General features: G+C 38.1%; 2 protein-coding genes across 2 annotated transcripts; one reads left to right on the forward strand and one right to left on the reverse strand.

Annotated features, from left to right (window-relative positions):
- Positions 1 to 1070: 1070 nt before the first annotated feature.
- On the reverse strand, positions 1071 to 6925 carry nts (neurotensin). The gene is made up of 4 exons (XM_017430220.3): positions 6662 to 6925; positions 5282 to 5343; positions 3226 to 3435; positions 1071 to 1517 (listed from the first exon to the last, which is right to left on the reverse strand). The coding sequence occupies exons 1-4, from the start codon at positions 6720 to 6722 to the stop codon at positions 1374 to 1376; spliced, it is 477 nt and encodes a 158-aa protein (XP_017285709.1). The 5' UTR covers positions 6723 to 6925; the 3' UTR covers positions 1071 to 1373.
- Positions 6926 to 10799: 3874 nt separating this feature from the next.
- On the forward strand, positions 10800 to 27187 carry rassf9 (Ras association domain family member 9). Its single transcript, XM_017430197.3, has 2 exons — positions 10800 to 11029; positions 25348 to 27187. Exons 1-2 carry the CDS (start codon positions 10983 to 10985, stop codon positions 26609 to 26611), a joined length of 1311 nt encoding a protein of 436 aa, XP_017285686.1. The 5' UTR covers positions 10800 to 10982; the 3' UTR covers positions 26612 to 27187.
- Positions 27188 to 27505: the final 318 nt, after the last annotated feature.

The raw sequence follows: 27505 nt of genomic DNA on the forward strand, positions 1-27505 counted from the left end.
CAGACAAGGGACAATCCAGAAATGGTCATGAATGTCAGTTTATAAGCTATCAAAGTTCTCAAATAAAGCACCTTTTGAGAATGTCAATGTTTGTTGGTAATTATCTTACAAAACTAGTAAGTATTTTTGGTTTATATATTAAAAGTTATGGTTTTTTACTGATTTTAGTAAAAAAAAAAATCAACTTTTAGGAAAATGCCCTGCGAAATCAGGCATTTTAGCCCGCAACAATCACAAAAAATGTTCGCGAAATCCTGGAGGGACTGATAAGGTAAAATTTGCTGTGGTAGTAGCTGAGAGTCATCCCCAACACATAGTCTGACTGCTAATAAATCTTTTAAAAGCCTGGTTGAAAAGTTTGGCATTAACTATTGCAGACAAATCTGTCTGTCAGTAAGCAAAATATCTCATAAACCACTGGTTGGACTTTAATGAAACTGTCAGAAAGCAATCTCTGATTGTAGATCTACAATAAACACATTTTTGTAGTCAACCTAATTCAAGCACAGGTAATCAACATTAGCCAACACAAAATGGCTTTAACTCGGTCAGTGTTACAGATACTGAGCTAAAGTTTAATGTGGTAGTAGCTGAGAGTCATTCATACCACATACTCCAAGCGTTAACAGATCTCATGTGATCTTGCAATATTACATGAGATTATGCATAACAATGTTTATAAATGTTATTTCCTAACATAAAATGATCTCATGTTCAGATCAAACTCTGGCATGAAAGATGGCAGGCGATATGCATTCCTTCAAGGAATGCCAGGCTTTTAATTTTATTGCCTTGTGTTGTTTTTTTGTATCTCATATATGTCTACACATGTCATATGTGTCTCTCATGTCTCATATCTTTGTGCCAAATCATTTTATGTGATCCACAAGAGAAATATAATTTACTGTGCATGCTGCAGTGTCAATAAAGGAACTGAATTAGATTGAACTAGATCTTGTGGTGAGATTTCCTGTAAGTATATAGTAGCCTATATGGGACTGAGTCATATTATTGTCAAGTTCTTAGCAGCAGTGGTTACTTTAAGGGACAAAGTGTCACATTACACCAGCCTCGTATCAGGAATTCTTTAATCATAACTCCAAAACAGAACAAAGTTTCTGCGCAGAGGAGGAATAAATGGAGTTTCTCAGAGAAACCCAGCCTGAATGACGCTCAGAATTTTATTCTCAGCAGCAGGATAATGACAGGCCTTGGTGCTCAACATACAATCAAAGGGTCTGACAGGATCAAAATCACAGCAGGAACAGAAATAAACACTGTAGCCACGAGAATACAAAAAGAAAAAGCACGTTATCACAGAGAGTGTGTGTGATTTGGTCCCCTGAAGCGTCCTCTTGTCTCTGGGATGGCTGTCAGTAAATCGTGCTCCGTTTTAAGATGTACGGCCTCCGCGACTTGGTGTTGCGCCCGGTTTGCCTCTTCAGTATGTAGGGGGATTTTCGTTTCAGCGGAGCGTCGCTGCTCTCCTCTGAATATTCCACGGAGTCTTGGAGTAGCTGCGAGGGGCAGAGAGACAGAGAGAGAAGTCATGGCGCCGGGTGAGCTTCGCACAACGTGGGAGGAAACGGCAAATGTGCGTTTTTGTTGCTGAGGAGAAGGGGATTGGGCAGCTGTGATCGAAGAAGAGCGGGCACTCAGCACAGCCATGCATGGCGTAACAGGCGCTAATCTACAAGCATTGGGTAAGATTTGAAAAGAAGAAGAAGCAAAGCCTTTCTGGAAGGAAGATGGTGGCGGATGTGAAGGCGAAAGGGTGAGGGAGTAAAGGGGAGGCAGTGATGAATAATGTTCTCCACAGTAGTGGGGACACTTGAGAAGTGTGTGTCTTTGTGAGTTTCATCTGTGTTTGTGTTTATGTCAGTGAAGCACATTACATGTGTTTAAGGGATTTTCCATCAGCGAGACAGGCTGTCATTGGCTTTGCTGGATTATATTTGTTATGTTTTTGAATTTTTTTTTCTTTTGTTTTTGGCCAAACATGGTATCTGAGCATGTGAGGGGTAATTAATACATAAACACATGCAAGAATTAGTAAGTCCGCACCCTGTTTACATCCAAGCCAAGCATGTGGGTCTCAGTGATAACTAATCACATTACAAAAAGCAATCTGGGTCAATTTGATGCTACAAATACTTTACATTTATGTTGATTTACTGCAGTTTTCTCTGCAAACCTAGGGTCACTAATGCAACAGATGTTGTATGTTTTATTTCCTCATTAACTCATTGGGGTTTTTTTTCAATTTCTATTTTTAAAGAAAAGGTTACATTGTGCAAAAATGTTTCAAGAGAAAAAATTATGAGAACGTAGGAAAATGTTAGAAAGCATAACAAATATGACATAAGAAAATTCCAAACAAGTTAATTAAAGGTTGTTGACAACGACCAGCGGGACAGACTGTGTGCTGTTCTGTCGAACTGATAAAGTCTTAGAGGGACTCAGATTGACCCTCACATGGACTGGAAAATGAAAACATTACAAAACTGATTTAATTGTCCTGTTTTCCACTTCATTGTTGCTTTAAAAAAAAAAAGCATGCAAACTATTATAAAAATCATCATACGTTTTTGTTTTCTTTCATGTTGTTTTCTTCAGTAAATTGCAGGTGGACATCACCACCTCACAGGCCCGAAGAGGCCCTCCCGCAGGCCAGTAGTGGTCCACGGGCCATCAATTTATGATCACTGCTGTAACCCTTTTTTCCCTCTTAAATGACTCTACATAGATATAAACATTTAGGATGTGTCACTCTTTATTTATTTATTTATTTTTGCTTGTTTGTAGAGAAAATACTGTCAAGATGCTGTTGGATAAAACCTTTTCCACAAACTGACTTTACATTTAGTTCAGTCTTTAACTTAATATAAAGAGGGTTTTTTTATACGTTTCTCAGCTTTTAGAGGATATTTTAATTAATCAGCTTTGATTAAAAGCCAGAAAACCCACTTGAATTGAGAATAAAAATTTAATTTTGGTTTCAGATTGATTTTTGTACAACCAAAATCCAGTGAAAACTGACTTGCTGACTACTTTTTTGTAAACAATAAGTTGATAATAACATCTTATCTTTACTGTTTATGACAATAAAAGTTCTTCAATTATTTATCAGAACACTCTTTTATAAGATACAACTAAACCCCTGTCTGATGTAAAAATATATAAATAAATAAATCAAAATTGTGTTCCTGCGTGTGTGCCCCTCACCCTCTCCTCCCGGCTCTGCAGCCCTCGGCAGATGTGTTGAAGGCTGTAGAGCTCCTCCAGCAGCTGCAGGCTCCCCTTTCTCAGCTCAGCCACCTCCTCCGTCCCCTCCTCCTCGCCGCTCCAACCCCGCTGCCTCAGGCCGCCCGCCAGCTGGCACAGGTCAGCCAGCGACACGTGCCAGTAGGGGGCACTCTGCCTATTGTGTTTGATCTGCAGCAGAAAAAAAGGTAAGTTAGGCAATTAGATGAGAGGGCAGCGCGGCTCCAGGCGGAATTCTTCATGTTCGCAACTTGTAAATGAATAAAGTTTTAATCGTCAAATATGAGGACTTTTATGTGAACCAAGTAAACAAACACACATAGATAAAGAGTCAGATAACTCTTCAGTCTTTGAGGCTGTTTCCACTTACAGAACCAGACAGAGCAGGTTGGACTTATTAACAAGAACACAGCCTAAAGCAGGCTAAGCCAGTATTTCTGATGGGATTTAATCTGTCTTAACAAAGATTATGATACAAACTGCACTCTTGAAAAACTGAGTGATTATCTGCAAACTGTGCTGAGGCTCAGTCCAGTCTTCCATCTGCACAAACTGATGGCAGCATTTCAAATTCAAACAAAAATCCCCTTAAATAGTTCTCAAAAAATGCCCATTCATTCAGTCTGATTCTTGCCAAAATAATGAAACCTTTAGTGATCTTAGTGTTTGCTCTTTTACCTTTTTAGTATGAAGATATAGCATGCCCTTTTTTTTCCTTGTCAGTTCTTATAAATGTCTTGTAAAAAGTGGTTTTCATCTGTAGTCATTGTGCAGCAGCTCCTTGTCTGAGGTGGTTAAAGGGGAATCTGGTTGGCGTTCTGCTCTTTGTGACAAAGACCTCAGGGTGTCACTGAAGACGATCAGTTTATATGAAACTATAAATGGGTTTAAGATCTCCATGGCTCCAAGGGTTATTTGTTTCAGAGCGGCAGAAAGAATACGGTCTCTTCTCATGTTGCAAAGACAGGAGCAACAAAGATGTCAAAGGAGCAATAAACCACTGACATTTGGAAATCAATCGTAAATCAAAGAGTTTGACTTAGCTTTAAATGAAGGAAATGAGAAGGGCCTCATGTGTTCATGTTTGTGTTGTTAGGTCATGCAACTACATCTGGATTTTGATCATTAACTTGAACTTGATTTTTTTTTTTTGTCTCCGTTTCAGTGTTGTAAAGTCACAGCAAAACCTCCGAAATCAAATGAGGCCAGTGCAAAACTACGAGCGCCATGACATTCTGCAAACGTCGAACTCTTCTGACTAATCAGAGAAGAAGAGAAGTGGAGCTGCAGGTTATTCAATTTAAATGATCATGGATATTGCTCAGATGGAGAATGACAGCATCCTCTGCTCATTGCAGTTCTTCTCCTTCCACCCTCCTGAACACTTTCTAAGTCATCCGGCAACTTATAATCACGATTATCACCCATGAACAATCGCTGAGCATCAGCAGCAATGGATTGCGTGGTTCAGTCTCCACTGTTTTTTTTTTCAGACTTACAGAGGAGGAAGAAGAGGAAGAACATGCGCTATTAGGATGCTGTCAGGTCCATCTGAATACCATTAGGCTCAAACGGCCATCTCTACTTCCTCTCAGCTCATCTCTCAGCCTCGCATTTCCTTCATCGCACAAGTTAATGTGATAAAATTGTATAAAGTAACAAGTGATTGACTTCCCTCGCCCTCAGCTCTGATTTCTGCCTCACCTCCAATTGTGCACCCATGACTGGAGCAAAAAGGGAGCTGATTGTGTTCATTTTACAGAAGCTGATTGAATAAAATGCTCATTTTACTCAGTCAGCCGGAAAATCCACGCTGCAGCAGACACAAAACAGCCTCTTCTGACTATTTATCTTGCGCTCTGAGTGAACACAAACCAAAGGTGAGATTTCATGAAAGGACACCTGAGCAGCCTCTGTGGGGGGAGGGTGGGCAGTGAGATCACTGGAAGGACCACATAGCTTTTTTGTGCACTCACTCTCTGATGTTACACGAGCAAAAATCAGAACATATAGGTACCTTAGAAGTAAAGAGACTGGTAAGGAGCTCCTCTGCTAGTGTTCGCTGCTCCTGGTCCACATCTGTCAGTCGGGGAGGAGGGGGAGAAAAAGCAACCATCAGTTATATAAGCTAATAAAAGACATGCTGAGAAATGTATTTTCATGACGCTATCTTGAGTTAACGAGGAATCTATCTTCAGATAATGGAGTTTATTTTCTCAAGTTAACGGCTTAAAATATTGATTTGTGTCGACTTAGAGAAGCTCATTTTCGCACGATAACGCGAAACGCTTTCAGAATCAGAACAAAATGAGTACTTCATCAGAAATCAGGAAAGTCGTGCTGTGATTTGTGATTTGTCACAGATCGACCCATTCCTCTTACAAATCATCTCCAAGTTGTACTAATCGGTGAAACTGGGTGTAACACAAAAAACAATCAAGTTTGCATTATTGAGGAGGCACAAAAAGCTTGGTTTTTTTAGGTTATCTCATTATTTCAAGAAGATGAATGTCAAGATAATAATACGGTTAACTTGTGACCTCAAGAAAACCAACTCAAAATGACCCTAACCCGAGGCTTTCTATAGACCACTCTACCTTGTTTAAGAGAAAATGGAGAATTTAGAGCAAAACACTGTGAATTTTGCAGTTGTCAAAAAGAAATTATGACAGTGTATTAAATTCTTGGTGAAATGTTGGTTTAGCCTGTGAGTTTTAAAGGAGTTTCTGTATTTTAAGTATAATATCTAAAACATGCCATTTTTAATTTATTATTAGGCAGCTTGAAGCTTCAAATACATACAACTCAGTCACACAGACTGAGTTTAAAAGTTGACGCAAATCTAAATAAATATACAATTTGAAGCAGCTCACGGTAGCAAAAGAAAAAAAAATGAAAGATGTGGCAACATTTCTTATTTATATGCACAGATATTTACATGCACTAATTCACAGATGATGTTCTTTGGTTGTAAAAAATATTATTAGCCACATTAAAAAGAAAAATTTAAACATTAAATCTGTGCTAAGAAAGCGGTTTGTATCTGCATAAAAAAAGGAATGACAATTTCAGATTATCTGATGTTTTGATCCATGTTTAACCCAATTTTAGACCACAATATTATTATTATTATTATTATTATTTATCATTTTTTGCAGCCAAGCTGATACAATATTTATTGTGCAAAATCAAACTTTTAAAAAACATTTAGAACTTAATTTTTTTGCTACATTTCTTATGTATTAAATGTTAATCACTGCCACTTAAAATGTTTGGAGCAGCATCACTAAATGAGCCACCTGTTGCACAGTCGACGTTCTGTCCGGTCAAACAAAGTCACACCTTCTGCATCTGTGAATGAAAAGCTAAACAGAGCTTGAACACCCCTGTTGCTTACCTGTGCAAAGTGTGCCACATGTGAAGCAGAGGAGAAGCATACAAGCCAGCTGTGCCTGCATCTTGGTGAGCAAAAGTAACAACCGAAAGCCAAAGAAAAAAGGGGTTTCCAACGCTGACGAATTCACCTGCAGATGAGTCTAGTCCATAAGGTTAAGGGTCGGAGCGCTAAGAGAGGGTGGAGAGGAGTTTGGAGTGAAGCTGCTGCTGCTTCTTCTCTTCTCTTAGGCAGCTTTCTGGTTGGATGTGAAGTGCAGTTGCCTCCATTCTCTCAGTATATAAGAGCCAATGTGATGTCAGACAATCAGACTCTTAACCCCCCCACACACCCTCCCACCTCCTCTCCTCATCTCCATGCCCATGCCTCCCCCTCCACCCATTTCTCTTCATATCATTTTCCATGCCGTGTCACATCAGACGTCACTTTGGCATCACAAGGTAAAAGGTTTTTTTGCGTCATGGTTCGGTAGATTTGGTTATCGCCCCTCATCAACGCACTAAAGCTTTGCTTTAGTCTTGTCTCTGAGTGGTGGGAGGCAGGGGTGATGTGGCCGGATGCACAAATAACTCTTTGTCTCCCAGTTTGAAGAAACAAACCATCAGTATTTTATAAAAAGGATGCGATAACAAACTCTTCAGGTAGCTGTCTGAGCTGCCAAATTAAATGAAAGCCTGCGAAAGATATAAAATGTAAAGAAAACTATATTCATGCCAGTATTAAAACTCTCTTAATGCACAGTCTAACTGGGATTGGTTTTCTTTTAGGTACACTTAATTCCAGCTGATGAATAGTTTCACACAACGGTTCTGTTAAGATATATTTCAATACAATTATGGCAAAAAGCAATTAAGCCCTCTTAAAAAAAACATGCACAAGTTGTTTTTTTCCGTAAAGTGCAATCGTAAAATTAAAAACCACTTAATGATTTACAACATGAGTTTCAAAAATACAAAATCAAAAGCAAAATGCAGTTAAATAACTAACTTCATTCCTATTGCTTTCACAGGATTTAAGAGAGCAAATAGCAGCCCAGTGCTACTAATCAAAGACATTTATTACTGATCATAATCAATGTGAGCACCTCTATAAGAGCAGAGGTTTTAGGAATTCATTGCTCTGGAGCGTACAGGTGAGTGTTAACACAATGACAAAGAGGAAAGACATCAGCAATGACCTTAGAAAAATAGTTTGCTGCTCATCGATTTGTGGAGAGTTATTAGGTCATTTTTAACTCGATCCATCTTTCTCACTATCTGTAAAAACTGGCTGAGGTATAGTCAGTTTTGGGTTTGCTAAGGTCAATTAGCTGAGCCTTCTTGAGGTAAATTTAGCTTTTCGTGCGCTGTCTTTGCATTTTGGCTCAGTTTTTGATGATTAAAACATTAATGCGACATAAAACACGAAATGTTTTCGGCCCATCTGGAGTTCATTTGACCAAACTGAGAGTTGATTTTATTACATCATAATGAGTAAAACTTTAGAGCTGAAAGATGACAGACTTAATAAACCTTTTTCTCGTAACTTTAAATAAAGGAGCACTACAGTACATCTAAAACCCACTGAGTTGAAATCTGTTGCAGTTTTCTGCTCCTCTGGGCCAGGTTCCCGAACAATAATAACCTCCCACAGAAAATCACTTTGCTTTGAAAGTAAACTGTTGAAACAATTTCACAACCTATTAGATCGGAAAAATATATACATTTCAAGCATGAAAAACAGTTCAGTTGAGTAAAAACAGGCTGCACTGGTCTTACCAGAATTAAATCTTTATCACGCAGATCTAACCCTGTAGGCCAGGAACCAGAATGGAAACATTTTTTTTCTGACTCATGTGTAGTAGCTACAGCTGACTGACACTGTGAACATATTTCTGTTATCACTTTTGTTTCCTTGTTGCATTTCCAGGTAAGTTACGGTTGGATGCATATTATACTCAATTACAAGTTCATTTCCTGTATGTTGCTGCATTTCCTCAAATGCATATTTCAGCCATTTTAGGTGGTGGCAAAAGTTATGAACAAATCATATCTTACCTGTTACCTCTTGCTTCTCAAACAACTTCAGTTTAGAGAAGTAGCGTTTAGAAATAGAGTCCGAGCTCAGTCAAGACCAAAGTTGACTGCTGCTGTCTTAAAAAAAAGCTCTAACTCCCAACATTTTATAGCGGTTAATAAAAAACATTATTTTATGGCCCTTTACATCACCATATCTATAAATGGTTAATTTACATCATATTCTATAGTTATTTGTAAGAGTGGGTAGAAGTAGCAACGAGAAAAAGCAATTTACGGTGCAGCCTGGGGTCAATTTTGGCAGGAATCTCATAATATTTCTGCCAAAACAAGCATTTAATCAGAACATTAATCTTATATTTAATATATATAATATATTTATTCTTCAGAATATTTCCAAAGGGGTCGCCAGACGGGGGAAGATGGGGACACTTGGAGCGGCAAATCAAAACCAAGAACCAAACTGTATATAGGCTATTTAAGAAATACTGCAGTATGACTTATCTTCTGATATAGGCCTACTTTGTTGTTGTTGTTTTTATTATTATTATTTAATAGTTGATATTACTAACTGAGAAAAGAATAGGCACTGGTCAACTTATTGAAGCTTGTCCCCTCTCTTAAAATCATATTTATAAAAAGATTATGCATGTAACCCCCTGCATCCTGATATGAGGACAATGGCTTTTTTTATTCCCCATTTTATCCTGTTCAGCTTACACCTGTTGTCCCTGTTTAGGGATATCAGCTTTTAAAATTTTCTTTTCTTTAACTGAACAAATATTTATTTCTTTAACGTACTGATTGTTCAAAAACAATGCTTGTTTTTTCTTTATTCATTTGAGGATCTAATAATCTATCTATTAAATAGATAGGGGAAATTTAAAAATGTTCACCAAATAAAGGCTCAGGACTCAAGAAGACAAGACTGTCTGGCCAAGAAGATCCAGTTGGGGGTTAGCCCATTTTTAGGGCGCCATTGTCCCCTTGGTCCCCTGCTTGGTGGTGTCCCCTACGTGTAATGCAAAACTGATGACAGTGTAAAAGTTTAAGTTTAAATACTGGTGTGATCCATGTTGTGGGGGTTGTAATGAAACAGAAGACAAAGGTTAAACTCACAGACTTTATTACAGCACGCCAGACACCATTACAGAAGACGATGTCTTATCTGTTCTGTATCTTACTCTGTTATTTTCTTTAACCCAGTCTCTTCCTAACCTTTTACAGCAACTCCCTCTAGAAGTAATACCAGCAAGAGAACAGAATATAAATGCATTCACTGTGTGAAGCTAAAAACACAACAATCTGCAACAAAATTTTGAAGAAGGGGTTGTTTTAAGATGGCGTAATCCCCTTTGGAAGTGGGTCAACTTGGACAAACCATTAATAGCTTGTCAGTACAGCTTGAATGGAGCAGTCTTAAAAGAAGTCCTATCTTTAAAAGCTCAAGAAACATTTTTTGTTTTATAAATTTAGACACTGCTGTCAGTTTTGCATTACAAAGGTAATCCTGTGGAAATACAGTATTATAAAATATGTACAGGAAGGGCCCAGGGCTGCACAGGAAAAGCAATCTGCTACTGCTACTGATGTTGCAACTGCATCCTGAGAAGCTGCTGGTGTAAATTTATGTAAAACAGCACTTGCATAAAGTGCTGTAATTTGGCACCAATCCACTTTTGCCTGATCTGCATTCAGACTGGCCATTAGCTTGTCTGTCCTGTCAGCATTAAACTGTACTTCACCAAACTAATGCTGCTCAAAGAGCTATGCACAACAGGTAAGATATAATTTGTTTACAACATTTCCAAAGAACCACACTTTAAAATGTCTCAACTATCCTTTTAAGATAATAAAATAGTGTTTTTAATTAGAGTAAATTTAAGCAGATGAATGGCTGCTTTCTACACATATTAACATTTTGTTGTGTGTAAGTTTAACATTTATTGTTCTATATATTTATGCATAAATTATTTAATGTTATTATTACTAGTAATCATAGTAGTAGTAGTCGTGATATCATTTAAGTGTAGCCAGTTTTTTGTTGTTTTTGGTTTCCTCTGCTGGAGCTCCAGCAGGTGAGAGGGGGCAGCGTCAGACCAGGATTTGGCAGGAAACACCTCCCTCTGGTTTTCGGCTGGGGGCGGACAGAGTTGCATTCGGGACGCTTCTGAAAACTTTTCTCACCCCCCTTTTCAACCCTTGAAAACATTTTAACTTAGGTGTCCTGCCATGCCTGGACTGTGACGGGTTTATTTTATTTTATTTATTTACTTTTGGCGGATCTGTCCTTTTGAGTTCTCCGACCCATGGCTCCGTTTGGGAAAAACTTCCTGAAAGCTCGTTTGAAGAACAGGTAACTTGATGACAGATGAGGTTTCTTTGAAACATGCTGAAAGACAGTGTGCCTGCGCGCGTATGCGTGTTTCTTGAAACAAACTGGCGGGTTGGAGGTTGATCTGTGGGCCAGTGATCTGGAGCTGGAGATGAATTACGCACGACGCACCATGAAGGAACAAAGCGCGTTCAGTTGTTGGAGTTGAAACCAGCTGCTGTTCAGGTGGATCATCATGTGGTAGACAGGGAAACAAAACCTGCCTTGGAAATTCATTCAGAGTGCACTAAGTTTTTTTTTTTTTTTCAAGTATTATGGTAAAAAAAAAAAAAACTGAAAAAAAACCCTCTTTTTTAATCCCTTCTATTGGCTTAAAGTTGGACTGGAGAATCCTGTTCTTACCATGTGCTGTAAGTGGGGACAGCTGTGAGAACCAGTGCTGTAACTGAACTGAGAGGAGGTGCAGCTTTAGTTCTGTGATATAATTGCCAACTAATAGTCAATGTGCCCTTTAAAGGAATAATTTGGCCATTTTGAAGTGGGGTTCTGAGTAAAAATGATAAAACGTTAATAATAATATCATACCCACTGTACACAGCATGTTTAACTACCTCAGTTTTGAGAAATAGAGTTACATGTAAAAGAGACTGCCGAGCGAATGGCTAGTCTGAACACAGCTAGAAAAAAAGTGGATTGTTGTCATCTTTGAACAGCTCTCGAACATTTTGTAGTGGTTCACAGAAACACACTTCTAAAAACCTCTACACCACACATTACATTCTGCAAGGAGCCCAAATAGTCAGATTACAAAGTTTTACTTTCTTTATTTTTTGTTTTAATCGGAACTCTTTGTTATTTACAAGTGTAGAGCAACAGCGAGATATAGCACTTCCAGTGCAGCATGGGCCATGTCCATTAAAAATTTCTTAATTTTTATCTTGAAGTAGTTTTCTAATACAAAATGGTCTTTAGCGTCATTGTTTATATAATACTGTACACCTGAAACAGCGACATTTTGTACACTAGAGATGTCTTTCACTTTGGAAGAGGATCCATTTGTACAGTTTTGATATACTAAGAATGACTAGTCTAACTGGACCTACTTCTAAAGTTGATTTTGAAGTCTTAAAACAGATCCATCTTTAAAGTTTTAAGTTCATGCAATTAGTTTCTATTAGTTTCTATTAATGAAACTTTTACCCAACTGTTATTTTGCATCACATTGTTATTTCTGCTAAAATATGAAAGAAATCTATGTCAATAGTGGCTATGCATGCAAATCTTACTTTAATAAACCCCAGTGTTGCTGGTTACGCTTGTAGGTAATCATGGAGTTCAATGCAAATAACTGTGTGAAAGTTTATAAAATAACATTTGCATAAACCGCTTTGAAATTTTGAAAATTGAAATTGTTTAACTATGGCAGCTCTTTGGTCTTAGCTGTGTTTTGTCTATTCTGTTAGAATTAAGTTCTGTTTCTCCAAGCAGAAGTCATCCAAAGAGCTATCCACAACAGGTAAGATAATACCTCTTCATAACTTTCACACAGCCCACTGCTTCAAAATGACTGAGCTATTCCTTTAAAATTTGGTCCTTAGTGGTGTAAAGGCACGTTTCTTTATTTCATAACCTCTCCTGGTTTAGAGTTACAGTAAAGATATTGCGTTAAAACTGATTTCTACAAAAGCACATGTTTCATCTGTAGAATGACAGCACAATCTTCTCTCAGTTTGAGGGGAAAAAATAAAGAAAAATTTGAGAAAATTTGCAGTAGTAATTTCTTTAAGTGCTCGATTTTTGAGGTATCTGGGTTGAGCTGAGCTTTCAAAAGGTGAGAAATTGGCTTTACTTAGCCACAAGCCATTTTGTTATTGCTGCAGAACTTCTGTTTGGTTTGTTGAGTGCAGGCTTTTGTTGCTCAGCGTTGGTAAATAGAGTTCCTCTTAGAGCGTATCTAGGTCAGGATCCAATCCTACAGAGGGTTTTAAGCTGGAAAACCACAACCACAAGGGTTACAGTACTTTATCTTTATTAGAAATTTCATCAACCACAAGAGTCAGGCTTTTATGCTGAATTATTGTTAAAAACTCTGACAGTGGCACCATCAGCAGACTGGACGTGTTTTCACACCACACACAGCTGAGTGTAGTCTGATGTCTTCAAACACTCAGACTAAAGTTGTCTCTAGTGGATGTCTTCTGTTTTATGTGTGCTGCACAGTAATTACCACTGTGGCACCTATAATTATCTGAAAGTGTGTAGATCTGTGGATATGTCAGACATTTGATTACAGAGACTGGCTCATACTCGCTCCAAAACACAGAGCTGGAGGTTTGTCAAAGAATGGCAGGTCCAGGAGTTGGAGTTGACACATTCAAACCTCTGCAGCTGACGATAATACTTTCACAGATATCCACCAACAAATCTCAAGTACTGTGTAGAAAATCAGCAAATACTACAAATACAAAGGACATTTTGGGCTGTTTAAAGTAGGGTTCTGTGGGAAAAGTTATGAACAATTGATATCTTACCTGTTGTAGATAGCTTTTTGAACGAGTTTAATTCTGACAGAACTGATGAGGTAACAGCTAGTCTGAATATGGCCAAGACCAAAGTGGATCGCTGATGTCTTAAAACAGCTCAGGTCTTGCCTCCAAAATTTCTTGTCAGTAATACTTTAACTTTTACATTAGGTTCAGTTTCTCATGGTTAAATACATAGAAATTTATAGCTGTTTACAAGCACAAACAGGGATTGGTAGCACTTCTGGTGCAGTCTAGGGACTCTTACAGCTGGAATATCATAATATTTCTGTTGAATTAATCATTTTAAATTGTAAGGACTTAAATAATGCTGTTCACAAGAACTGCTGTGAACTCTTGAAGACTTGAGTTGTTTTAAAATGACAAAATTTGCTTTTGACATTTGGTCCACACTCAGACAAGCCATTATTAGCATGTCAGTGTGGTCCAAGCAGACCCACTTCCAAAGCAAACTTTGCTACAACTTCAACTGTCAATGTTTTATAATGATTTATGAAAATCCTATTAGTTAAACTTTTAAATTACCAAAACTTTACACAAGAACTATTCTGAAATTCCAGGTGAATTTAATGGCTAGTGGCTGTTGTGGCTGTTTGCTCTTGTAAATAATTGCATTAGTAAATTTATGTTGACATAAAGGTTAACAAAATAGATTTTCTATGAACTGCTATGAGTCTGCATGGTGGAACAGTTGGTTAGCACTGTTATTTCACATCGAGGAAGTGGAAGGTTTGGCTCGCAGCCAAGGCCTTTCTGGGCGGAGTTTGCATCCCATGGTTTTTCCCGAGTACTCCAGTTTCCCACAGACAAAAAACATGCGTGCTAGGTTAATTGGCAAATCTAAACTGTCACTAGGTGAGTGAGGGCATAAATTGTCTTGCTTGTCTCTATATGGCCCTGCAATGGACTGGTGATCTGACCAGGGTGTCCCCTGCCTCTCGCTCAGTGTACGCTGGAGATGGGCACCAGTTCCATGTAAACCTAAACAGGAACAAACAGGTAAAGACAATGGATTGATGAATGAACTGCTATAATCTTGGAGATTGGAGCTGTTAGCAGTTCACTTTGGTCTTGGCTGTGTTCAGACTAGCCACTAGCTCATCAGTCCTGTCGGATGTAAATCTGTTTCTTCAAAATGAGGTAATTCAAAGAGCTATCTACAACACTGAATCCCACTTCAAAATGTCTGATGCACACAGGACCAAGTAATGCAGTGCCCTCAAGGTTTTTCTTCCCAGCTATTGAAATGTGTGGCTTAAAAGAAATATAGTCCTCTCTTGATCCATGTCTCACTTGTAGCTTCACAGCATTGTGGACAGAGCCTGTTAGCTGCTGCAATAGCTCAGTTTATACAAATTATCAGGCGAGAGTTAACAATGTAAAAACAGACGCTATTTGTGCTGGAAGAAACAAAACAAGTCGTTTATCTTGAGAGCTAATTTGGAAATTTACACAATAGATGGTGGAAGAGAAAAATAGGGGTAAGTGGATTCACAGAGGAAGGAAAAGAGGGGAAGGGGTGTGTTGTGTCTCTGCTCTCAGATGCCTATCATAGTGGGAGTCATCGCAGAGAACAACACATCGAGATAAAAAGGTGATGTTATTTCCTCAACAATCCCTCATCCCCCTTCAGATAAGAACAAGAAGAAGAGCTTTCTGTCTACCATTTGATAGTTTCTCTCTTCGCTTAAACAAATCATGGCATGTTTTAATGAAAGAATAGGAGTTCAAGTTTCAATCTGTATTAGTTGGTCTTTAAATAGTTGTGTCCTTTGTTTTCAACGATTCCCACCAGATGCATCAGGTCAAGACCGTTTGTATGACTGGATAAGGGAGCTGTACGTCTGAATACAGCTGCTTTGATTGGTTCAGGAAATGTCAACGAAGGGTTTTGTCTTGTTTACTTGGTCGGCTAATCTTATTAGCATTTGCTATATTAAGAACAAAGCAGAGGTCTGTAATATAATCGGGGTTTCATGTCCTAAGACTCTTAAATTCTTTTAACTGACTTTACCAGTTTCCAAAACCTCTCACTTTTCTCTACATGATGTATGCATTGGCATTTCTTTTGTTGTTGTTAGTTTAAAAGACTTTATGTAGACTTATCACAGTTATACTGTATACTGTGTATTTTTTTTATTTATGGTAGCTTTGTGACTATGAATGCAAATCTTACTATATTAATCAGAATGTTAAAGTTAAATGTTGTATCAGTAAAGTGCATGTTTTCAAATTAAATTTAGAAATCCAGAGCTTGGAGTATTACTGTTTCTAAATTGGATGATTCCCTGACTTTTGGTCCTTGTCAGGAACGGTGGAGGCAGAGGCGAACCCAGAACGCAGACTCATACTGAAAGTAAAAACTAATTTAATAAATAACGAAAATAAGCAAAAACAAAAGCTGACGTGGCAGCAACTAAAACTTAACAAAAATCCAAATACATAACTAAGCAAGGCAACAAGGAAACACGGGGAGCGAAGGCAAACAACAAGCAATGATCCAACGACTAGTGGGAGAAATGACCGGGTATTTGAGTGCTGAGGGTAATCAGGTAAGTGGAGACAGGTGACATGATTAATATTGTTCACAGGTGGAGATGGGAGTGACAGGTAACCAGATGACTAAGCTGAGGGAATGAAAATGAAAACAAACACAGACACATGAGACAAGAGCATAAGGAAACACAAACCAAACTACAAGATAACAGAAAATAATAAACACCAACTGAAACATAAAGCAACTAACTGAAAACCAAAAACCCAAATCCTGACAGTCCTTTGCTGCGATTCGGCTGACATTTGTAGAGTCAAACAAAATGTTTGCTATTAGGCTAAACTGATGACATTTATAATAAACGTAAAAATTCTAAAAATTTGTAGACTTTTCAGCTTTCAGTCCACGACCATCATCAGGTCACTATAACAATAAAATTGAGAGGACAATAAATAAAACTTAACTTTGTGGCAGAACTATTATAAGGTTTTTGACAGAATTTTGGGTTCCTGACTGTCCACCCTCCCATCTTTTGCTCTCCTAAATGCACCCGTGTGTAGTATGTTCATCCGTAGCCTGGATGACTGGTCTCTCAGTCCCGATCATTGATGAGGGTCATCCTGTTGCCTAAATCAGACTCTAGTGCAAGGGTGGGCAATCCTGGTCCTCGAGGGCCACTATCCTGCATGTTTTACATAGTTGCTTGCTCCAACACACCTGATTCAGTGGTTAAATTACCTCTTCATGTTGTACAGAAGCCTGTTAATCACCCATTGATTCAAATCAGGTGTGTTAACAAGGAGTGACAAAAGGTTTGGTGTGAGGCACACTGTTCAGTACAGGGGTAATTGCCATCCATCATAAACCAGTCTGGATGACTTCACAGAGCAGGCTCTATAGAAGAGGTATCTGCAAGGATGTAGTGTTTGTACATTTTAAGTTTTAATACAATGTTGATTTCAGTTTTGTTTCCAATCATATGCCTACAACCTAATAACCAGAGATAGGGTATTCTCATTTAGCATTTGCACAAATCTAAGGTGTTTAATCATTTCTGAGTGCTGTTCACAAAGTCTCACCACTGGATAGACGTTGTTCAATGTGGTAACTTACTGACAAACAGGCAGCGCAAGAGGGAATTACAGAGTTGTCATTTGAAGTGTCACATCTGTCACCTCAGTGGAGCCTTGACCTTATCAGTCAACGCAGAAACTCACACCGAAATTCCTATAATTTCTAAGTGGTTTCCTCCCACATGTCTGATGTCTACCTGTGAAGCTCAACTTCTGAGTTCAACCCAAGGTCAAACCAGTGTGCTCAGGTTTCTTGGCTTCACTCGAGTGTTAAATGTTGAGCTCTCAAATGTGCTATTCACCACTTCGCATATGTCCTGGCTAGGACAAGAACCTTTCATATAAATCCAAAGTTAGTAACACCATACAGCAAATTCACTTCCCACAGTTGGTTGGAGTTTATTACACTATATTGTACTATAAATGAAGGCACCCTCATTTGAGGCATGTGGAGTTACGTCCCAAATGGCATCAAAAGTGGCAGCCCTTATCTGAGCATCACTTGTGATTTAATCAGTCTACTCATCCACACAGTTCTTGTGTTTATTTTGGCAACTAATAAGGTTTTTTTTTTAATTCCCCAGAATGTTTGTACTTATGCAACATTTATTCAAGCATAGCCTTTGTAAAACCTGTGAAATTTATCTGTAGTCTTAAAGTCCATACTGATTTAGTTTTAATATTTTGCACACTATGTTACATATATATACTAGTAACTGTCCTAAACATGACAATGAAAACATTGTGTTGCTATTAGTATGTGTAATTTAGAGTTTGCCTTTACTTAAAAGTCAAAAAATGAAAAATGTCACTCATCTTGTTCTTTAAAGTCTTTCCTGAGTTAGAAAGGACAACTCTCTAGCTTTTCTTCATATAGGAAAGACATAAGTTTGTAGAAGCACAGCACTGTTAGCTAGCTATTTAAGGGCAACATTTAGGAAGTTTAACCCACAGATGGTTAAAAAGTCAATGTCTGTTTCAATAAACCAACTATTCTGACTTAAAGAGATAATTCAGCCATTTAGAAAAGGGTCTTTTAAAATGTTTTAAATAATTAATATCTTATCTGTTATAGATAGCTCTTGCCATGTTTACTTTGAAGAAATAGAGTTTACCCCTGACAAGACAAGCAAAATAACAGCGAGTCCAAACACAGCCAGACCAAAGTGGATTACTGCTGTTTTAAAACATCAGTGTCTAAAATTTCCTACTGGTTCATGCGAAACCCATTTCATTTACTTTTACACTGCCTTCAGTTTCACATTAAACTGTGTACATTGAATTGTGTGATTGTCTGCTAAAGTACATAGCATCAAATTTAGGACTTTAGGCAGAAATTTTATAATGTCTCTGATGAATTAACTGTGTAATGCAAAATTAATGGGGGTGTAGGGGTTTAAATAACAGTGTGTGCATGAAGTACTATGATATTTTATTGACTGGAGTGTCAGTATTTGGAGTTTGTTTGAGTTATTCTTTAAGTTTCTTTTGTATTAGATCCATTGTTTTGTGTATCTGTTTTATTTCTTGTTCATCCTGTGTTTAGTTAAGTTCTTGTGTCTCTTGTCACTGTTCACCTTTCCTCTGCTCAGTACCTGTCAGCATGCCTCAACCACCCATACCTGTCCCTTGTTTCTAATCATTCACCTGTGGCCACTTTCAAGTCACTCTCAGCCTTTAAAACTAGTTCATCTCCTTCACTTCCCCACTGGTTTATTATCACTCTTCTGTGCTGTCTGGTTTTCCTCATGTCTTGCCTTTCGTGTTTTAGCTGCTGCCACGTCAGCCTTTTGTTTTTGTTTCGTTTATTTAAAATAAATTAACAACTCACCAAACCTGGCGTGAAGTTTTAAAATGTCAAAAATCCACAACTGATCTGCTCAGACTTGCCATTATTAGCTCATCAATACAATCTGAGTGAACCCATTTCCAAATTAGATTTTGATGACTTAAAAGAACTCCAAGCTTTAAAATTGTACAGTTGTTCGTGTGAATGCTATTGAATAAACTTTTACAGTGGCATCAATTTTGGATTGGGCAAAAATACAGAAACATTTTTATTGCCGGGCGTGCCCTCTAAGTGCTACAAATAATGATGGAATTGCATGTAAATAAACAGTTTATTGGGAAATTACTGTAGTGTCAAAAGTTACGAAAAGGGCTTTGCAGGAATAACTGTAAAATGTTGGTGATTGGAGTTGTTTTAAGAGCGCAGAATCCCATTTTTTCTTCTAGCTGCACCTGGTTGCACTAGTTGTTAATGTGTCTGTCATGTCTTTCAAAATGCTTTTACAATAGATTAAATATTTTTTTAATAACTTTAGAAACACACCTTAAAATAGCTGAAATATTTCCTAAAAGTGCAAGCAACAATTTCCTTTAGAACTGTTATTTTTTTTACTTGCCCAGCATTATGCTAAGTTCAGTTAGCCGCTTGAAAGAACAGCTCACAGAATATATACTTTAGTGAAGCTTTAAAAAACATGAACCACTTAAAAGAAAATCTTAAAATTGATTCAGTGTTATAGTTATTTCCTATTCTTCACAGTTAAATAGATGATATTTAGTCTCCAGAACATTGCAAAGTACTGCACCCACTGAGCCCTGTTAACACTGTTCTCCCTTCAGTGTTGAGCTGAAAACAAACCAACATTGGCCTATATGAATTCTATTATTCCCCTTCCTCCTTCTGTCCATTAAACCATGGCGGCAGGATGTTTCCTGAGGATTGGTGATTGTGGTTCAGGACAAACACAGGCGTTTCCCTGTTTTCCTGTACCCTCTTCCTGTATAGCTGAGGCCTTGGGACACCCTCACTAAAATACACAAATTGTCTGCATGTTTATTCCATTGCTATGTGGAAATGATTGCAGGAACATGTTTACTTCATGTTTAGGTTTGTGGGGAAATACTTGTCCTTCAGTAGATTTAAACATGTCTGCTGTAGTAACCTGGTCCTTTCCCCTTATTTTTTTCTTATCAATGCATCCTTCCAGACTGAATCTAATATGATTAGCGTCTGCGTTTCGAACAGATAGTTTTGGTACTATGATGTACAAACAAATGAGTAATTAGCCATCTTAGATTACTTTATTCCACAAAGGTGTGGCTATTTTTGTATTCACCCACTGTTTTTATTATTTTACAGAAGTAGCTTTTGCTAGGAGTACAAATAATAGTTGGTCACTCAAATTGGTTAGAAAAACCAGAAGTTTGTGTGCCCTACACACTCCTCAGGTATTTGGTTTGCCCTGCTCTTCTTCAAGGGTGTGATAACCATTAACCAGCCCCTTGCATCACATGTATCACATTCCTGAGCCCTTATTCACTGGCAATTCACACAATGCTCCAGTGTATTTTTATGTTGCAAGGGAACCAATACACATGGGTATCGGTCTGGAAAATCTGTAAACTGGGAGATAATGCAGTATTAAGTTTTCTTCTGAAAAAAAAAAAACTGTATTTACTATTTTTCTGAGGTGGGTTTTCGGTGAAAGGAATATCTGTATATCATCTACATCGTCCACTGAAAATCTGTAAACAGAAAGTAAGCATGTACTGCATTCAAGCAAAATTATCCCCAGATAATAAGGGAGCTTTGTGCCATTCCTGTACGGATTAATATCAAACATTTGACACTTTACATATTATTTGATTCAAATCACAGTTTTGTAGAGTGCATCATGTTCCAAAGTAAATATATATATTTTTTTTTTTTCATTGTAACCTTAAGAGGAAAGCTTCAATTAGTATACATTAGAAATGTCTAATGTCATATTGTCAGTAAGTTTCCTGATGAGCTACAGATAAACTCCCGACTTTTTTTTGTAATCTGGTTTTGTCAACTAAAACTAATATTGTAAACTTAATCTAAGCGAGACTTAACATATTTCAGCATGCTACTTAAATTTATTGATGTTAACAGATCTATGAAGTATTGTCTGCCATGTTTCCAAGCCGCAGACCAACATTCTTTCAACCCACAAAATCCGTCTTTAGTTCAGGATTAAAGGAGGAGCTCGTGTTTTGTCTCCCTCAATGAAATATGGATTACCTTTGGTTTCCTTGGGACTGTAATTAAATGAATATTTACGTCATTTATTTTTGCTTTTTAGAGGCTTGAACTCAAAATGTAAGTCATTCAGTGAGACAGGAACTTGGCAGTCTGCTACAGTACATCAGAGCTAACTCAATACATCCCATGAGTTGCGGATTATTCAAAGATCTTATCTATCTAATAAACAATAATATGATACATCATTCTTTATCCTAAAATCACACAGAAATGTTTGGCAATGTTATCTGCTTATATGATTACTAGTGGCTGTCTGCATTGCTGGTGCCTATCATTTAATGACTGGATATTAGGTCCTGAATATTACTGGTGCCCCATTAGCCTCGTAAAAAATGGATATCATCGACCCATCAGTGGTCAATTTTTGAACAAGTTTTATGGTCCAGACGAAAAGTTAATTAGAGCCTTGAGGTTAAATAGCTCAGAACTACACCATTAAGAGATCATCTCTGATGAGTAGGAAGATGAGTAAGAGTCTAATAGAATCAAGCCAGGGAGCACAAAATGACCGAGTGTAGTTTTCTGCTCACTGGCCTAATGAAAAACCATTAAAATAAGGTCTAGTCATGAAAACATACAGTGAAATAGCTTTAAAACAAAGAGTGACTAGATCTATCTTCTGCTCAAGGCTGCAAATCTGTAGTTGTTGCTGTAAGGTGTGGAGTCCATTCAGCTTATCTCTGAGAGTCACGTGATCTGTGTTTAGTCCTCGTGCTGGACAGTGAGCTTCCTTAGTTTACAACAATATTTTGTGATTCCTGTTAAAGGTGGAAAATTCCCCCCTAATACCAGCTAAATAAATTTTTCATGCTCTGCAGTTACATTGTTTCCTAAAACATTACCCAGAACAGAGGAACAAATAGATAGCAGTGATTGAAAAAGTATTATGGGAGTTGATATGATTGAATGTTGGTGAGGTCATTAGATTGGCTCTGTTTGGGTCAGCCTAGTGAAGCATTGATAAGACAATGAAACTTGACTGTCCAAAGGAAGTAAAATTAGAAACATAGTTTCTATCGCAGTCTCGGCTTCTAGACAGTTTGCCTTACCATCACCTGGATATCTTGTCTCTCTGTCCCTCTTCTGACAGCAGCTTCCCCTGTGCAAGTTTCCCCAGTCCCATCAAACATGCAAGCTTCATGATCTCTGCTTTCAACTTAAAGTGCAACATCTTGGTATTCAGCTCCGATGGCTCAGTGGGGTGCACATGAATGTTTGGTGCAAGGCGCAGTGTGCCGGGAACCCAAAGTCTGGGCCCTACAGGCTCACCCTGGCCTTTGCCTGACAATAATATTTACATGACTAACTACTGTATATGTGCTAAGCTAATGTCAATTCAACTCAGTTTTACTGCTCCTAGACACCTACGATATGAGGTGTGCTAAATGTCAATGTAACCATTCTCTAAATGACTCCAATTACCCTGCAAAGATATAGACAACCTAAATGACTCTCAAGTCATCAATTTCTAATATCAAGCAGTACATCTGCATTTTTAAGCTGGAATGTAGCTCATTTATTTAGAAAATTAAGTTTCCTATAAACATGAGAAACTAAACATTTTGCTGTTTACATTTTGAATTTATTTACCTACTATGAGTGGACCTAATATAACTCTTGAACTTTTTTATTTTGTAGAGGTTATTGTGTTGTGCATCCTGTTTAGTTTTGTTTTTTTTCTTTATTTCACATTTGGACTTGGTTTTCATCCTAGTCACATCACTTCCTTCATTTCGGTTTTTTGTCTGCCTTCTTAGTCTGAGTCTGCAGACTCCACTATCACAACACGCAACCTTGACAAAGCTCAGACTAACGTTGCTTGGTATGTCAGGGTCTGTGTGTTTTTCCAAATAAAGTGACTTCCTTCCCACCTGCTTGATAATGAACTTCTAAAAGGAGGTGTAAATCAAGTTAGAACATCCAAAATCCCCCAAACAATTGTACTAAGCAGAGTTTTGACAAAAACTATTTCATAAACAGAGAAAATAAGTACTATACACAGTATGCCAAAACATTTAGACATTGTTATTCATTACCCTTCTGATGTTGTTTACACTTGATTTGACCAACAGATTTAATCATTAGATGATTAGATTTCTTGTGAATTACTGAGTTTAAAGCATTTATCAGGATGAATAATTTATGTTCATGAAAGACTGTTCAGATCGGGATTATGGATCTTGCTTTTTTAACAGGACAGATGTAAAGACACCCATCTCTCCAGTAAACATTGCAACTGGGTTTTTTATGTCAGTATAATAATCCTTAACAAAAATATATACTAATCTATAACCCATATCAGAATAATGCCAACATGTTGATTGTTTGGCTAACAAGCTTGCTGTTAACCTCGTATTCTAATGAGGCTGAATCTTGTCTCTTAATGTCACCCATCGGCCCCATTCACTTAGGAAAGCTATCTTTCCAAAACAATCTTTTTCCTCATAAACGCAGCACCATTTCTAGAAATGTTTTCATCCACACAGAAACACAGAAAACATCCCAAACACTGTAGTAACTATACCAAGCCTGTATGTGACGTTGTTAATGCTGCCAAGAAAATACACCAAAAGCAGGAAAGAGGATGTGGGGCAAACTGAAAACACGAGGAGAAAAAGATGGATGGCAAACACAAGAGCAAAAAAACTAATCTTTTTTTTTTGTAGACTGACCAACAAAGTGGAACTTCTTCGTCGTGTCACTTTAAACTGCTATTGACTGGGAGTCGTGTCTGTTCAAATTCAAGGAAATAATGGACACTTTCAGGCACAGTATTCAGCAGTGAGACGGAGGGAAGTGTCTTCCTCATATTGTTCAAAAGGTTCAGGGTCAGTTTTTTATACACAAAAGTCAGTCTATTAAAACTATTAAAAGTATACTTGATGTATATTGTTGATCTCTTTTTGAAACATTGGCTTTATGATTAGTGACGATTCAATAAAGTGATAATTACCTCTTTAGTCTTAGACTATTTGGTGTATTATTAAGGTATTTTACTCTGCTCTATTTAAGGTGATGTTATTGTTCATAAGCCTTGTCTGTTCATTACAAAAGCTTTGCTGTAGTTGAGCAACTGGTGTCTGCAACAAAAACACAAGCGTGTAATCTGTCATTATTAGGATCGTAGTTGAGGTTGGAGGTGGGACTAAAATATCAATATCATTTTCAAAAAGTTGTGTTTAGGCTGTCCACACAATAATGCAACAGCAGCATTTAAGGATTTTCTCACTCTGGAACCCAGTTGCCTTAAACACAGTGTCTGTGTGGGTGCAAGACTGAAATGATAAAAAAACCTTTGTGTATCCACAAAACACTGTTCTTGTGTGGGCAGAGCCTTAATTTGAATATACTAGGGGTAAACGTACTGAATTATGCAAAGTTGTTTTTAGTCTTACTCAAAGCCACATTCATCCATTCACCCACAGATTCACAGATTGGAGAAAATCAAACTGACAATCCTAGCCACAGCCACTCAGGTAAAATAATCCACTAATATTGTTGTTTACTGAGTTATCCATTGCTTCCAACATTTTTGGCATCTCTGGTGTAATTTTTTTTTTAACTTGTAAATTAAGATTGACAATATCAAATGTTACAAAATGAAATACACCAAACCAAACTTTATCATAGTTGTATTTAGGTGTGAAGTTACTTTTTGCTATATTTTAATCATGTAAAGCAGTGATTCCCGATCCTGGTCCTCAAGGAACACTATCCTGCATGTTTTAGTTGTTTCTCTGCCTTGACACATCTGATATGAATGAGTGAGTGATTATTAGGCTTCTGCAGAACTTCAAGACCTGCCGAGGAGGATAATCAACAATACCAAACAAAATACATCAGAATGAATAAAATAGACATGACAGTGGTTTTTTGTGATAGCCTCCCCACATTCATATCCCTACAAGATCTGGGACAACACTACTCTGAATTTAATATTTTATAATGTGCTTAAATGACCTTAAATGACCTTAAAATGACCTTAACATGTCACTGTTTTTATATTTTTATTACATTTATCAGTACAGTACATTACTAAATATTTTAATTTCATAGCCAGAGAGTCAAACAGTTTTGTGGAACTCTGGTGAGGAAGTAGAATTTCCAAATGTGTCATTCAACAGCCACAACTAACTTTTTTGTCTCTCACTCAGGACTAAAGACGCTGAGCCTGTGGTTGGGAAGGAGATTCAAGTTACTGTCTGCAACGAAGAAAAGGTCGTCTGTGGCGTAACAAAGCACACAACATGTGCAGATATGATTCAGGCTTTACTGGAGGACCACAAGTCTCTGCCGGAGAGCAAGCGGCTAATTCACGGGGAGCCCAAGGACTTCTGTCTCGTTGAGCGGTGGAAAGGGTTCGAGCGAGCCTTGCCCCCTCTCACCAGAATCCTGAGACTCTGGTATGCATGGGGTGACCAGAGACCTTTTATACAGTTTATACTTGTAAAAACCAGTGATTTTGTGCCTCAGACCGCTAAGATAGATGGAAAGTGCAAGGGGGCCAAGCCGAAACGGTGGGGTCATAATCACACTCATTCTACGCCTCTTCCAGCGGACAAACAGAAGCGCATGGTAAAAAAAGCTTTCCGGAAGCTTGAGAAACTTCACAAGGAGAGCAGGATCTCCCCGGGCGCTGAAGAGGTCAGACGGATGGTGCAGCTTATTCTCAACCAGGACCACACAATCAGAGAACAAATCCAGAGGATGAGGGAACTAGATTTGGAGATTGAACAGTTTGAACTGGAAGTGCAGAAGAAAAGTGACTCTGAGATTTCCCTGCCTCAGGCCTGTGATCCGAGTTTGGCGGCACACAGCAAGGAGCAGCTGCAGAAGTATTTGTATACCAGCAATGGCGTTCAGCAACTGGACATGCAGATTCAGCTGCACCAGGAGTTTATCCTTCAGCTTTCCCTGGACATCGATGCTGAGCTAAGAAGTTCTGGCCTCCTTCTGGTTCAAGATGAGGACGGTGAGCAGAAAGGAGCCACGGCTGCTCTTCAGCTCCCATCTGAAAATGATGAATTCGTTTATAAAGCAGAGCTTGAGAGGCTGCAAGATGAACTGAAACACAGCCTCTTCAGCGGAGTGACTCTTCAGAACCAAGCTGCAGAAATTGACAAGCAGCTAAAGTCTGCCGACAGCTCGCTGGTTGCTAAGGACCAGGAGTGCTGGCAGCTGGCCTCCCAGCTTAACTCCCTTCAAATCATGGACTGCATGGAGGAAAAGCAGCCCACGCTTGTCCCTTTAAAAAGTGAACCTAAGTGCGACGTGTCTCAAACAGTGAAACTCAAACATAGCCTGTCGCCTCCGGACGTTACAGACACAGACTCAGACACCGGGATAAGCTCCACACACAGTCAGGACTCGCTGTCACCAAACCTCGACTTTCCTCCCCCTCTGGACACCGATGTTTGAAGAAAATCTCCTTTTTCATTGTTCTGCACACACCAGCCACAGGTGTCGCCTCTCATTCGTCATGTATAGCTTTAAGTCTTTACACAGTCTGAGTCACATATACTGTTCTTTGGCATTTAAAAACATATATGATTAGAACGAGCCTTTGTTTTGCATAGTGAGTAGCTAAAAAGGTCAAATAGTTCTTTGCTTAGGTTTATTTCAAAATGAGGTTTATTTATTTTTTTATGTCTTTTTTGCCAAGGTTTTACAGTGTTGGAGATAACTTGTAAAAAGACTCATTCAGATTACTTGTTATTCAGAAACTAGTTTTTTTTTTACATATGACATAGATCTCTATGGATGCTTTCTGCTAAGATTCAAATTTTGATCAATTATATTGTGACTTTATGCAGAAAAGAACAAATGCTTTAAGAAATCATTTGGATTTATTTATGTTTTTCTGAAAGTGGACTTTTATGGAAAGTGTACGAGCAGTCAACACTCCTGTAGATTTAGGAAATTTTGGGAAAAAAAAAAACAGAAATTAATTTCTGACCAGAGAGTCAAGCTAGCTGCCAGTCAGAATCGAGCCAAGATCCAAAGCTTATCACTGCCATCCTAAATGAAGTTTAAAGCAGTTTAAAGCTGCTCTTGTGAATGCTATTTTAGAAAACTTTACTTTGTGTCACTTTTGCATAAGACGGCTATTTACATAGCAATCTATGGTTCCATGCACAGAAGATGGAGACGATCAGTGTCTAAAAATACTCCATGTGAAGACATTGCAAAGCAGATCATATTAATTGTGACCCAGCAGACAAATTATCTGATGTCAGAGTATGTGGTGTAAAACCTCAGAGTTTTACAGTGGTGCAAGCAAATGCAATTTTGTTTTGTTTGTTTTTATGTCTT

The sequence above is a fragment of the Kryptolebias marmoratus genome, linkage group LG11, assembly GCF_001649575.2.
Source record: "Kryptolebias marmoratus isolate JLee-2015 linkage group LG11, ASM164957v2, whole genome shotgun sequence".
In the NCBI taxonomy this organism is placed as follows: Eukaryota; Metazoa; Chordata; class Actinopteri; order Cyprinodontiformes; family Rivulidae; genus Kryptolebias; species Kryptolebias marmoratus.